A 15,356-nucleotide genomic window follows, 5' to 3' on the forward strand; every position below is an offset into this window, starting at 1 on the left:
TTTGTCAGTTGCTTCATTTGCAAATATTTTCTCCCATTCTGAAGGTTGTCTTTTGGTATTGTTCATGGTTTCCTTTGCTGTGCAAAAGCTTTGAAGTTTCATTAGGTCCCATTTGTTTATTTTTGTTTTTATTTCCATTTCTCTAGGAGGTGGGTCAAAAAGGATCTTGCTGTGATTTATGTCATAGAATGTTCTGCCTATGTTTTCCTCTAAGAGTTTGATAGTTTCTGGCCTTACATTTAGGTCTTTAATCCATTTTGAGCTTATTTTTGTGTATGGTGTCAGGGAGTGATCTAATCTCATACATACTGGACATGTACCTGTCCAGTTTTCCCAGCACCACTTATTGAAGAGGCTGTCCTTTCTCCACTGTACATTCCTGCCTCCTTTATCAAAGATAAGGTGACCATATGTGCGTGGGTTTATCTCTGGGCTTTCTATCCTGTTCCACTGATCTATCTTTCTGTTTTTGTGCCAGTACCATACTGTCTTGATTACTGTAGCTTTGTAGTATAGTCTGAAGTCAGGGAGCCTGATTCCTCCAGCTCCGTTTTTCGTTCTCAAGATTGCTTTGGCTATTCGGGGTCTTTTGTGTTTCCATACAAATTGTGAAAATTTTTGTTCTAGTTCTGTGAAAAACGGTTGGCAATATTTCTTAAAGTAGACTTATTAATTTCCCAAATCATTCCCATCCTTGAATATGAATGGAAACTGCATTCAAAATCTCTCAACATTCAAATAAACTATAAAACACAAAGAGCTAAAAAAAATTCTAATACTGTCATTTAAAATATAAACGTTAAGAGTTTTGCTCCATTATTCATTCCTGGCCCAGCTGTAGCTTTCTATATTTCTCCAATGGCTTGTATATCTCACAGCTACAGGCAGGAATCCTTTTGCTTACAAAGTAAAAAAAATTTGTAATTTACTTTGTGTCAACTAGAAGTAGTATAAAATTTACAAAAAGAATATGTTCCTGACTCTGAAATTATCCTGAAAACTACTTATACTTTTCAGTATTCCATATGGCCATCTAATTTTTCAACAGAATATACTCTGCATATATTACATATATTACATATATATTACTCTGCATATAAGCAGTTCAAGTTTCAATCTCATCATGCCCATGTATTTTCCCCAGATTCCACCTGGTTACCACAGACCCATGTGTAACGTGCCTTCATCAACAATGAGAGCTGTTCCCCTAGAGTATCTTTTTTCCTGGGGCACCCTCTCCAGCGTGCGGTGGTGAGGTCCTGGGGTGCCATGGTGATGAAAGCATTTTCCACCTTCCTTTATGTTCATGGTCCATCCAAACTATTTAGAAGCACTGCACCGTATTTTGCAGAGGCATAAGTTTAATATCAAGGCTGCCAAGTGGGACTATTGGGAAGCTGCTCTCTTTCTAGCCCTTGTGTTGCATGGCTCTTTCCTCATCCCTCCAGGGCCTGTGGGATTAAGGATGGGGGCAACTCTTGCTCTGGAGGTACAACTTGGGAAGATGTGTTCCTTTTCCCCAGGGTGGCTATAGGCCTTCCCTTCCACAAGGAAGAGTAAAAATAAAACTTGGGGATATATCTATATCCCCCTGAAGTCCAAAAGGAAAATGAAATTATATGGAATCCCAGTCACTGATGAATCCTGCTAAACACTCTGAGCAGCTATAACTGTTGGTATTTACAGATTACTCTGTGTGTGTGTGTGTGTGTGTGTGTGTGTGTGTGTGTGTGTGTTCAACTATTCATGAATGACACCTACATTCTAGGACATGGTGACATTAGCTATCTTGAGCTGCATATCTGAATCTCATGCACAAAGACAGTAAACATGAGTTACTCTGTCGGTGAGCACAATTGGTTGTATAACTCAGCATCCTCTATATGCACTGATTTGTCCAGTGAAAAAAATGGCATTGAAACTAAAGGGAACTTCTAAGATCAGTGAGAAAAGTGAAAAGCAATTAAAAAATACCTAGGATGGTGATAATATCTTAGAAATTTTATAAGAAGGTAATAAGTTTCTGAGAAAATAATTATGAACAACTACATCAACAAAAAAAAATGAAGTTTTAAAAGGGAAATCAAATGCTAGGGTGGTATTTAGGGGTTCCCAAAGAGCCTGGGCTTATCTTTGTTAAACGTCAAAGGTCTACATATTAAGTGATATATTAATAGTTCATGGTGCTAATATTTGTAGTCCTTTATATATATTTGACTCATACCTATGGATTCCCTATACTAACCTGATTCACTTAAGAGATCAGTTCATTCCTGGTGAAGAGTCTGCTGAATGCTGACAGAATACCCACTGGTCAAGGACACTCACTCTAAGCTAATATAATTTCCACAGGACCTGAAGAGATCTTTCTGGACAAGGATCTTTGCCTCTTTAGTCCATAGTATCATTGACAAAAAAGAAAGGTAGAAGGGAACAGCAAGAAACAGAAGGAAATCGCTATCAAAGAGGTTTCTGGGTTGAAATGTCAAAATGACATCGGAGACCAAAAGTTGTCAGAAAAGACTGGAGTTGTGTACTGCTCCCCTCAAGACTCTAAACTTCCCATCCCTGTGGGCACAACACTGGTTCAAACCTGAGAACAGACAGGCTACATACACACAGTTTGAACTGACTGGCATATTTCTAGCCTGTCTTCCATGGTATTTTGAATTTTAACATCTCCAGCCACTTTAAACCTGATTTTACACACACACACACACACACGTTTAAAAGTCTGAGTTATAAGACAATTCAGCACAGTTAATATTACCTGATAGTCTGCCGCCCTTGACAGCTGCTGGTTTGCTTGCTGGACGTGCACCTCAGCATTTTCCACATTGGCTTCTATGCTATCTTTAAAATAAAACACACACACAAAGCGGGTGCTGATGCTTTAGTAACAGAGCTGTATCAATCACCAGATTTTATTCAAGATAAGATTAAACATGTTCACTATTCAAAGGTTAATATTAATAGTGTATGGGTAAGGCTGAATTTTTTTTTTTTAGTGATACTACTTCTCAGGTGATCCAAACAATACTGAAGAATTTGAAGGAAAGAAACTTGATTATCTTCATTATAGTGCACTCCAGTTCTACCTGGTAACCCCCAAAAGTACCGTCACCAGTACCTGCATTCTGTGATGGCCAACTCAGCAGCAAGCAAGGCATCTGAACTTTGGTTTAGGGTAAATATAGAGAACTGAAAACCGTCATCTGCTGGGCGGCCCTCATCAACCTCCTTCTGTGCTGAAACCTAGGCTCCCTGAGGGTCCCCAGAGCCTTCTCAACTGGTGACAATTTCCTCCCCCCCTCCTCTGACCTGGGGGTGGAACAGGTGTCAGTCTGTAGGATGGGTGACCACTGTTTCCTCCTCCTCCGTGCCGACTTTCAGTTTTAGAGCTATTGCTGTCCAACTCATTCAACCCACCTTGCTGCAGACATCCACAGATGTCTTTTCTTCTCATTCTTTGACTATTTTAGCCCCTGAGTCACTGATGTTCTTTTCGATGCTTCTACTGTCCTACATAACGGTGATTTCAATATCCAATTGCTGAGCCTCTAATGCCCAGGCCTCTCAATTCTTTGAACACATGTTTTTTCAAAGACTTTGCCTGTGGCGCTTTCCGAGCCACCCACAGCCATGGTCACACCCCAAACCTGTCATTACCAATAACTGCAGCTTCTCTATCATCTCCATTTCAGGTGTCACTCTCTGATTACCATCTGCTACCTTTAGAGTTCTCGCCTTCTAAGACCCCAGCTTTAGTGATCCTACCACTTTTTCACTGCCCCTCACATACTTCATGTCCTCACTTTCCTCTTCCCTAGCCTAGACTCCATATACACAGTCATCTGTCACTGGTTTCTTGCATTTCTCCTCAGCCCTCTTCCCTCCTACTGTGGTCACAGTTAGGTGACAAAACCCCAACCTGTCCCACGCAGCTGAACATGGGTGCAAAAAAGAATCGCCGTGATGACTTATTTCACTTTAAATTCTTGACTGCACAGCACGCCTGCCTCATCTCCCCAATTCCTGGAACACTAAGTCACACTTCCTCCTCTCTCCCCTAACTTCTCATGCCTCGTCACACATTGTCATTCTCCACCAGTGACCTTATTTCTAGATCACTGAGACAATAGGAACAACCCGAAGACACTTCCACAATCTCCGTTGACCCTACCCACCACCACATGCAACAGTCTCTGTGCTCCCCATGCTTGTACTTTATCCCACTCCTTGTTGCCTAGTTCAAAGACTCCAGGCCAGCAATTTCCTCCCTCTCACTATCAACACTTCTTTCCCATCAATCCTATTGCTGTCATCTTAAAAACACACAAACAAACCCCCAACCCCCTCATTTATGCCACACCCACTGGCAGCTATGACCTCACTTGACTCCTAGAAAGACTTGTCTCCACTTGCTATCTCCAGTCGCTCTCCTCCCAGTGTCTTTTGAGCCTACTTTATCATGCTTTCACCTGCACTATTTCACCAGCACAGCTCTCATCTGAGGTCACCTATGCCCTACACATTGTTAAATTCAGCAGTCAATTCTAAAGCCTCAGTTTACCTAACCGAATAGCAGCATTTGAGAGAGCTGACCTGCCATCGCTCTTGAAACGCTTTCTCCTCTCCATTCTAAAACTATACATTCACGTGGTTTTCTTCTGTATCACTAGCTATTCTTTCTTGGTCATTTTTGTTCGTTCCTCCTCGGCTCTCTAGGCTCTAAATCAGGGATCAACAAACTTTCTTTGTCTCAGATAATAAATACTTTAAGCTCTGCAGTTCATTCATATGGTTTCTGTCATAAATACTCAACTATGCCTCTGTTGTACAAAACCTGTTGTAGATAACGCATAAACAAATGGATGTAGTTTGCCGACCACACCCTAAATATTTACAAGTCCTCAGACACCCCTCTTCTCTATCTGCACTTATCTCCTAGGTGATCTCACCTAATCTCATGGCTTTAAATACCATCTATGTACAGATAACGCCCAGATTTATACCCCCAGGCCAGACGTCTACCCTTTACCCCATCTTCTCGGTACCAATGCCTATCAAACCTTTACCTGGGTGACACCTAGCCCCTGAATCGTAACAGATCCAAAAATCACTGATTTATAGCCATCCAAACCAGCTCCAGTGACAGATTTCCGCATCTCAGAAAACGGCACCGCCATGATTTTCGTGAGCCAGGCCAAAACCTTACAGTCACCCTTGAATTTACTCTCTCACATCCATATCCAGATAGTCAGTAGATCTATTTGGCTCTACATTTAAAAAATATCCAGAATCCCACTGCTTCTCACCACTTCACTGCTTCCGTACTGATCCAAGACAACATAGCTGCCCACGTGGATTCCTGCAATAGGCTTTTAAGTGCTTTGTTTTTGGTCTTGTCCCTTTGCAGTCTGCTCACCTAAGTCAAATGATAACGCTCCTCTGCTCAAATCCTCCTGTGGCTTCCCCTCCATTAATACAAAAACAGTCCTCACGATGGCTCAGGGGCCTATGTAATCTGGTCTCCTGTGACTTCTGACATCGTCTCCATCCTCCTCTTGCTGACTCCATTGGCCCACGATGTCAGGCGTGCTTCTGCCTGAAGGCCTTTGCACCTGCGGTTCCCTCTGCCTGGAACATGTTCTCTTGCCTGCTCCCTTACTTCCGTGAAGTCTTCACTAAAATGTCACCTATCAGTGAGGCCTTACCTGACTCCCCCAGAAAAGCAGCACATTCCCCCCACCTCCTGCAGTCCTACCCCCGACCTGGCCTTATTTTCCCCGTAACACTTATCACCATCTACTTACTTTTCTTTCTGTTTTAATTGTCTCTCTCTTCCAATTAGATTATAAGATCTTTTATCTGTTGTTTAATTTCAGCTGAATCCTCAAGGCCTAGATATATGCCTGGATATAGTAGGCATTCAATAAACATTTACTGGATGAATGAATGGCTTTTGAAAATTTACCCTACTGGGGCTACAGAGGAGGGTAAGAATGGACAAATAATAATTATATTAAACTATAGGTCCAAGCATTTCAACTGAACCAAATTCAGAAAATGTATTAAATATATCTTTAGCATACCCACAGATATCTTCATATATCAAAATGATAAAGATGATCAGAATCCTGATCAATGTTGACAACTACACCTTAAATGAATTACAATTACATTTAAAACTTAAAGGAAGTCTTAGTCACTGATTTTTTTTTAAAGAATTTTTCAAAAAGAATTCTCAGTATCTAAGTAATACAACTAAATTAATGTACTAAAAAAGCTATAAGAATTAATGTTCAGGCAAATGGCTTCTTATTCCCTCTACTTTAAAAGACAAGATAGTGTGCACAATTATGAACAGATGTTTTCCCCAAAGTCCTTGGTGTGATAAGAATTAAATTGGGATAAGACAGAAACCAGAGATCCTGGAAATAAGCTAGAATGATGTTAAATGTTACCTTCCATGATCTCAGCAGCAGTAGACCCTGATTAAATTTGGAACTTCTTAAATAAATTAAGCTGGTCATTTCCACCAGTAGGAGCCGAAAACGAGATCTGTTTTAGATAATGCCAAGGGTGATGCTTTGTTTATTACAGACACTGTACTTTTGATTTCAGGAGGACCGAAAGAGAGGAAGGAGCTACCCTGGCTTGAGAAGTTACCACAGGTAAACTGCATGTAGCTTCCTTCTGCCTCATGAAATCGAATGAGTAGGGCTTACCTATTACATCTCCTTGCTCATGAATCATCATTCCCAAATCTTTAAATATTTCATTAATATCCATAATATCAGCCTAAGAGAAAAAAAATGCATATTATTGTAATCAGAAATTCAGTCCCCAATCCACAAAAGGAGAAAATTTTAAAAAACACAAACCACTGCTCATACCTAGGTGAGCATGCATCTGGACCTAATAACATATATTTGGGGAATATCAGAAAACTATTTTACTATAGGCAATACCAAGTAAGTAGCCTCTGAATCTCAGTTCTCTAAAATAAGTTTGTGATGTTAAAAATATCAAGTGATTCAGAGTGGAAATGAAGGACTATACAATAGAGAAGGGTTGTGGGTTACTGAATTTATGTCATGCAATATGATTAGTTTTGTTATCATGAATAGTATTTCCTCAAAAAAGTAAAAAATATTCTTATTGTATTTCTAGTAAAAATGTATATGTCAATTTGACACTTTAAAAGAATAAAACATTAGGTATAAATTCAAAGCCTCACATTAATAAATCTGAAAATGCAATGGAAGAGTGATGGATAAATAAGTTATAAATTTAATTTTCTTCAATATATAACTATTATTTTGCTTGATTAAAAAGTAAAGTTTAAACACTTTATTCAGGAAAGGTGGGGCAATTTACATAGTCATCCTGTGCCTCAGTTTCCCCATCTGTAGAAGGGCAATGATAATGACACAGTTAATTACTTCACAGAGCTTTTATGAGAACTAAGTAAGACAATTAAAGAATTCATCACATAGTGCTTGGTGCATGAAGCCCTCAATAAATGGTAGCTATTGTTAGCTATTATTAGCCCACTTCCTAGGGAACAGGTAGGTTCCCTAAGAACTAAGGCTACTAAACCTTTTAGACCTCTTTGATATCCTACACACACTAAAGAGAAATAAAACACTTTTAAAGCCCTTGGAAAAGTCTTATTCATGCAGGTGTGATGTGTATCATGTGCCATGGAAGCTTTCTAGACTCTCTGAACAGACCTTTATCTCTAGACTGATAATTTTCTCAATGCTCAGGTGGCTTGAGATGACTTAACAGAATTAAAAAAAAAAAAAAAGTTGGAGTAGAGGGAAGTATATTTTCTCATCCTTGCACAAATTCTAAAGAAATTACTTTATTTTAACAGAATGACTCTAATTTATATGAAATATGCCATCAAATTGATACATCTATTTAGTTTTCTTTCTTGACCTCTCTCCCAGCATCATCTAAGCATCTTGAGGACAAACTCACTAAGAACAGAACAGCAATCCAATTCTGCAATGTAAAGCTTACTTCGAGTTGCCTAATAGAAGACTCTCTCTCCTGAATAAGGCGGAGGTCATCCTCTGTAATTTCTTCATCCTGCACCTGCACCTGAGGCTGAGTTTGGCTATTAAAAAGAAAAGAATATGTAAAAAAGAAAAACCGGTATGAAAACAATGAGGCTTCCTTTTTATTTAAGAAATACTTATTGAATAGAATATTTTTTCTTCAAAGTCATAGAACTGCTCACTTAAATTCTAAAAATATAACAGAAATGTTAACCAAATTTTATTCATGTTTCATTTCAATGATGTTATTATTATTTAATTATTGGAAACTATTATATTTGGCAAGTGAGTACTTCTTCTTGGTTGATTTAAACTTCACCTATGGGAATAATCTATATCAAATAATAATTAAGTCAATAATATTTATTTGGATAATTAAAGAGTATTATTGCTATACTGGAATATTTTTATATATTTTATAATAAATAATGACTTTGAAAATTTTTCAAACTTATTGTTTTCTATTTATAAATAACTTAGGATAGTCATGATATATACTGAAAGCTTTAATTCTGCCCAGGGACTGTGATGTAAAAAACGTATTTGAAGAATTATCTTTTGATCTGTATAATGTTTTATACTTCTTACCTTTCCCAGGACACAAGATTCCTTTCTTTTGAGCTCTCCTCAGGAAAACCACCCTGAATAATTTAGTAACAGAATGGATTGAGAAGATGCAAAGGAAAAACACACAACACTCACATTTTACTTCATAATAATCTAAACTGATTTATGTACACACTGGAGTGCAGGTGTAAGAAAAGAGAGAGAAAAGTTCTTGTTCTAGTATTTTAGGTCAATTACTTCAAGTAATAAAAAAAATTATATCCTAAGCTGACAAAGAAGGAATTCATTAAATATTCTCAAGGGCCAAATAACAAATATTATTTGATTAAAACATAATGTAGTCTTGGAATCTCTATGTTAAGGAACAACGAAACAACCTGTGATAGTTTCTAGGGAGATTTAAAATTAGATTAAGTCAAGATTCCACTCTAACTTATCCTTTATTTTCTCCAGGTGTACATTCGTTTTAAATATTCATACAATATATTCACTGTTCATTTACATCATCTTCATATAATGCAGGATTAAAGTGCTCTCTACTCCAGCACGAATACAAAGTAACAGCCTCAGGCTCAAGTTAGGATTTGACTCTAATCTTTTCTGACAAAACGTTTCTATATTTTATATAATCTTTTGTTCCACAACATTGACAGAATAACCACAATAATACATAATGATCATCCTTCTTAAAAACTGATTAGAAACACCTGAAAATAAGTATTCAAATACCGATTTCCAAGATATTCACAGGTCTTTACGACTCAAGAAACATGCCGTATAGCTCTTCACGGGGCCCTTGGAGGGTACCACGTTCTTTTTACAGTGCTGATTTAAATACTTACAGACACTCTGGAACTGGCTCTTACTCGAGCGACAAACTCTTTCTCTCTCTCAGCAGCCTGTCTCTGCGCCTTCTGAAAGTTTGTCAGTGATGTGGTGAATTCCGCCACTAAGCGATCCTTCTGTATTTTCCTTTGACGCTAGAGGAAAGCCGGGGGGGAAAGAAACCTACCAGAATCAAGCCGTGAAGCTCTATAGAATTTGCAAAAGCTGTTTTGCTGCTCTTTATTTAATTCTGAAAATTTCACTCACTCTCTTATTACAGGGCCTTACTGATTAACTCAATAACATTTTGAACAATTTGACAGTATGTTCAAATACTGTGCTTATTTTACCTTGAGGCAAAAGGCCCATAATGTTGGATTTCTCACCTCAAGTTCTCATCCTAAAAACTGGGCCATGATTTTGTGTTAAAGTATTTTTTTTTAATGAAAATAAAACCTTTGACTCACCTAAGTAATAACTTCCACAAAGTAATAAGCAGGGTAATAAATACATGTGCCCCTAGGAAACCTCACATCTTGAATGAGCGTGTATGTTATATGAAGTCAGTCCTGGAAGGCCAGGAAACAATTACTCAGGAAGCATTTTCTGAGCACTTACTTAATTATGGGTCAGGGCAAGTGCATGGAAATAATTTTTGCTTTATTGAACCAAAGGATACTACCTGGGCAATTAAATATAGTTTTGTGTTCTGTGAACTAATCTCAAATTGATTTTTTCCCCCTAATTTCCTTTCTAGCACAACAGTTCAAAAATCCTACAATACATTTGATTTCTTTCACATTCAATACATCAACAGTGTGTCTTAAAGCTTCATACCTGGTCACTGGGGGTGGTGGGCAGAGATCCAAACTCTTTAATGTACTTATCTGTTTCTTTGGCAAGTTGGTTCGTATATTGCTGCTTCTGTTGCCTAAAATGAGAAAACACACATTATAGCAATAGAACTAACACATTTCTTTAAGCTATAATTCCGCCACTTGATTCAACCCTGATGAATAGTTTTAGAAAAATCACTTTTTTATAGACTGGCTCCAAATTTTCTCTATGAAAACAAAATTTTCAGGTTCTATTCTTTCCTAAATATTGAACAAATACTATGTGGAAGGTTCTTTACTCACACATGGAGTAACCAAGCTCTGAGAAATAAATCAGCAGCCATTTAGAAAGGAAGATGACAAAAGCCAACAGGAGATTGTAAGGTGTATGATGTTTGAGATTTGGTGGCTGTGGGAGCCTTTGATGTGCATCCCACAATTGGGAGGTCAGCTGAATAAGTAAAGAAGATTTGTTGTCTTTAACTCTGCCCAGTTCCCAGGTCTCAGGGTACAGCCAGCCTCTCATATTTCTCTACCTGAACATTTATATCCTATACTTAAAAAAAAAAAAAAAAGCAGAGACGAGTAATAATATGAATTTACTATTATTTAAGTTTGCTGTGGAAAGAACAATAACACTCCTCTGTAAAAAGAACAGAACAGAGTAAAAGAGGTAAATTATATAGCTATTTATATCTATCTTGCTAGCTAGCTTATGAAGTAAAAACTAAGATCTCTAACTAAAGAAATTAGCACTAAAAAAAAGCCTGTATTAATGTGATGCTTTACAAGTACAACATCAGTACTTCTCATATATATTATCTCTCATTTTAAACATGTATTGGTCACACTTAGGATCCTTTAAAATAATGATACTATGTAAAAATATGTTTTAGTATAGATATCTGTATTTGACTGATAAGGAAGAATTATACTCTACTTTTATATACTTACCAAGTGCCCTATCTTTAATATGCCTTTTAAAAATCTTTAGAGAAAGTAATATAATTAAAATTCTAAAAGAAGACTTTAATGATGTCTACATATTCAGAATCTCCACTATTAACCTTAGCAAAATATTATTAACTACTAAGAATTATGGTTTCTATTCCATTTTACTTTATTTTAATAAATGATGGTTTATTATTTAGATTTGGGGCATGTTTAGCTCCTTGATATCTACCCACTGCAGAAAACTGCAATACAAATTAGAAACAACTGCAAATTCCTCAAATTGTACTTCATAAAAATATGAATTACTATTACCTATCTCTTAATTTCTTCTTTGCAATTTTTCCTTCTGTAGCTAATGTTTGGCATATCACTTATTACATATATATTACTTGAAATTTGTAGCTGTTAACAGTGCTGAACTAAGATTTAAGATTCAGGTTCAGAATAATGTTGGGCAAATCATCAAACCCCAAACAGACATGTTTTCCTTGTAAGTAAAATGGAAATAGTTCTTTTAATCTATCTAGCTCACTCCAATTTTGTAAGTTTCAGATGAGAAAATGTGTAAAAACACTCTGTAAAATCTGTAACCCATGAAGTATTATTGCTGTTTTTCTAATAGCATGTTAATTTATTCAAATATGTACTAGATAACTTCATTACAACTTTTTTTTTTTTAAACAGAGGCTAATGCTTTCTGAAATTCAAATATGTAAATATAAACTTTTAGGGGCATAGTTCATATTGGATATGCATTGAATCTCAGTGAAGTAAAAATCATCATATGGATTGTTAGCTATGGGAAATGAATCACATAAGTAGAGAAGCTCAGAGTACCGTTTTTCAAAGCCATCAAAAACAACCTATTAAAAGCTATAAGAAAGCTAACCAAAGAAGTTCTGCTTTGATAGAGTAAGCCAGATCTTTAAAATGAAGAAACACATCTGCCCACTCTGGACAGGAAAAAACCTACACAAAAGCTTAGTACAAATGAGGCAGCAGAAAAACCTTATTAATTTTCCATTGTTTTCTCCAATAAACGTAACACTACACACTATCAAAGGAACATAACAATAGGTGGTTTTTCCCATTTCCTTTTTTCTTGTTTAATTAATACTTACAGCTGCTGCCTCAATTCAGGTGAATCTTGAGGTGTTCCAAGTTGATTCAGAGTCCTCTGTATTTCTGCAGCTATTATGATAGAAAATAAATGTGTAATTGTTACAAATGTTAGGGCAATAGAAATTAATACAAACAATAGGACAGTCAGAAAAAGACAGAAAAACAAAGAGATAAATATAAGAAGTATTAGTTGAGAAACAAAAAAGAAATGGTTTATTCAAATCTAATTAGTGACAATGGACTAATTTTCAAGATTAATTAAATTAATTAAAACTCAAGATTAGAGACAATGGATTTATTTTCAAGAGTATTGTGTGGGGACCTTACCATGTGAAACGGCAATTATGAGCCAAAAATATTATCGTCTTCCCTATTCCATCAGAACATTTAGTACAATGGCACATGGACTTTCACGTAACTCTACTGGCATAAAAATTGTAAGGAAAATAATTGTTACAATTACATAATTCACTGGGATATAAAGTGAATGAATTATAGTTAATAAATGAAGGGGGAATAACAAAATTAGAAAAATTATTTTTCAACTATGTAATAAGTGATTCAAGCAAAGATCAAAGGATGCTAAAACCATGGGGATACTCACATGACCTCAAATTATCATCACACAGATGTCACTACTTTGAGTTAACTTTATCGAAGATAAATCTGTTGCTTATAAAACAAATGATCAAATTTAGGACCACCAATGGTACAAACTAGCATTATGAGCCTCCTGACATAATGCAACACGAAAGTCACAATATGACCTATGTATTTTGCTTGCCAAAATATTTAACCCAAATCTAATCATGAGAAAGAAATCAGACCAATTTAAATTATGGGCTAATCTACAAAACAACTGGCCTGTACTTTTTAAAATGTCAATGTCAACAAAAGAAAAGAAGTATGAAAGCAGGAAAGCTTTCTAAATTAAAGAACTAAAAAACACAAAACACTAAAACACCCAGTGTATGATTTTTGACTGGATTCTGAATCAGGAAAAAAAAAAAAAAGACAAACCCACAAAAACTATAAAAACGTTGTGGAGACAACTGGAGAAACTTGAATTTGAATCTGGAGAGAGAGCGACTAAACAAGAGTTGAAAAATGTCAGCAACTGGTGAACCCAGGTAAAGGGTATATAAAAAATTCACTGTACTATACTTTTACTCTTCTGTAGGTTTTAAATATTTTATGCTAAGTTCACCACTCAGAAGTCTATGACCACTGTAATAAAAAAAAGGGGCTCTTTACAAAAGGGGAGGTCCTAGTTTTACGCATTTATATACACAAATAAAATGTCAAGTAGAAACAAGTTGAAAATCCATCTCAAAGTAAGAAACTTTCACACTTCCAAGAACTAGAGAAAAATGATTCAACCCACCCATTCTTTTCATTTAAAATAATCATTGATTTATACAGCTTAAATGCTTTTATATAGTCACTATTTATTGATATTTATGGGATCAAAGGAATGACTGTATTCCAAAGCACAGGATAACTTTTTTTCACTGAGGATGATGTAATCAATATTGGTTTCAAGTCAAAGATGAAAAATATAAATACTGGAGAGGAATCATATAGCAACTGTTAACCATGCAGCTACCTACAAAGGAATTTCTTTTTGCAGTTCTTTTCGGTAACAGATTTTTCTTTTGTGAGGTGGAGGAATTTTGTTTGCTGTTTTATAACATATGGCGGCTTCCAATTAGTTACATATTTCCTTCTTAACCTCAGCAGATTTTCTTGGGCTACCTTATAGGGGTTTAAAGCTTTTATTTTCAAAAAAAGTATGTTGATAAGACAAACTGATGCAGGCATTTATCACATATCTAGAGGGCTCTTGTCTTTTAAAAAAGGTCACAATAAGTGAAAAAAAAAATAGATTGCTCAATAAATGACACGAGGAAAACTGACTAACCACTTGGGGGTTAAAACAGAGAACTCTAGCTTACCTCATGAAGTAAAATAAATCTGTAATAAATTATTAATATAAGAAACTATTAAACTGCTACATAAAACTATAAAAATGTATTTATTACACAATCTTATTTATGATCTTGGCATGAGGTATAAAATATTATCCAAGTATGATATAAAACTAAAAACCATGAAGGAAAATATGTCAAACTGGCAAAACATACACAAAATTTTAAAATACTATATGAAAAATATGTATCTACATTACAAATAAATAAAAGTAACGTGTGTGTGTGTGTGTGCGTGTGTGTGTGTGTGTGTGTGTGTGTGTATACGTACACGGGAGAAAATACCTGCAGCATATAATGAGTAAAGGGGTTAATATCCCTAATATAGAAAAGAATCCTATAAACTGGAAATATAAAAATAGCTCAATGAAAAATGGGTAAAAGGTATCATCTTAAAATTATAATAAGCAAAAAAAATATGAGAAATTAAACTTCATTGATAATCAACACATATCAGATTGGTAAAAATCAAGAAAAATAAGCAGATGATAATATAATTACAATCAAAAGCCTTGAAAAAGGTAAAGACATAGGAAGGAGCAATCTCCATCATGTAGAAAGAATCAGAAATAACTGAGAAAAGGTCAGACAAGCCAGTACAAAAATCAGCCAGGAACAGGAACTTTAAAAATTGATAATATTCACTGAAAACATGAATAGCAAAAGAAAAATTGAAAAGAATATCAATCCTGGAAAGGATAAATAACTTTAATGTATGAACGCTATATAAAACTGTTCCGCCCTTAAAAAATTTAAGTAGACATGCTTCTGATAGGCCCAGTGGGAAGGAGCCTAAATCTACCAAGTGGTTATTTCCCTAGTTTTTGTAAACAGATACACTCAGCAACCCGTTTTCACCCTTTCTCCCTGAGTAAGGGCTTATATGCAAAGGAAGAGATAACCGGGAGCCCCTGAGGGCGCAAGACTCCAACAAAACAGAAAACCAGGAGCAACACCTATTCTTGTGTACTGCTCAGAAAGGCCTCCAAGAC

The 15,356-nt window shown here is 36.0% G+C and overlaps 1 protein-coding gene across 3 annotated transcripts in view; it reads right to left on the reverse strand.

Moving 5' to 3' along the window:
• STX7 (syntaxin 7) overlaps positions 1-15,356 on the reverse strand; it is a 52,620-nt gene that overhangs the window by 6,838 nt on the left and 30,426 nt on the right. For all 3 annotated transcript variants that reach the window (XM_019951761.3, XM_019951763.2, XM_019951764.3), the window contains exons 3-9: positions 12,376-12,445; positions 10,302-10,395; positions 9,482-9,619; positions 8,661-8,713; positions 8,035-8,131; positions 6,732-6,804; positions 2,771-2,853 (exon numbers count right to left, since the gene is read on the reverse strand). In XM_019951761.3, coding sequence (XP_019807320.1) covers positions 2,771-2,853; positions 6,732-6,804; positions 8,035-8,131; positions 8,661-8,713; positions 9,482-9,619; positions 10,302-10,395; positions 12,376-12,445 — 608 coding nt within the window. The remainder of the gene's footprint in view (positions 1-2,770; positions 2,854-6,731; positions 6,805-8,034; positions 8,132-8,660; positions 8,714-9,481; positions 9,620-10,301; positions 10,396-12,375; positions 12,446-15,356) is intronic.

This window comes from Tursiops truncatus, chromosome 12 (assembly GCF_011762595.2).
Source record: "Tursiops truncatus isolate mTurTru1 chromosome 12, mTurTru1.mat.Y, whole genome shotgun sequence".
NCBI lineage: Eukaryota > Metazoa > Chordata > Mammalia > Artiodactyla > Delphinidae > Tursiops > Tursiops truncatus.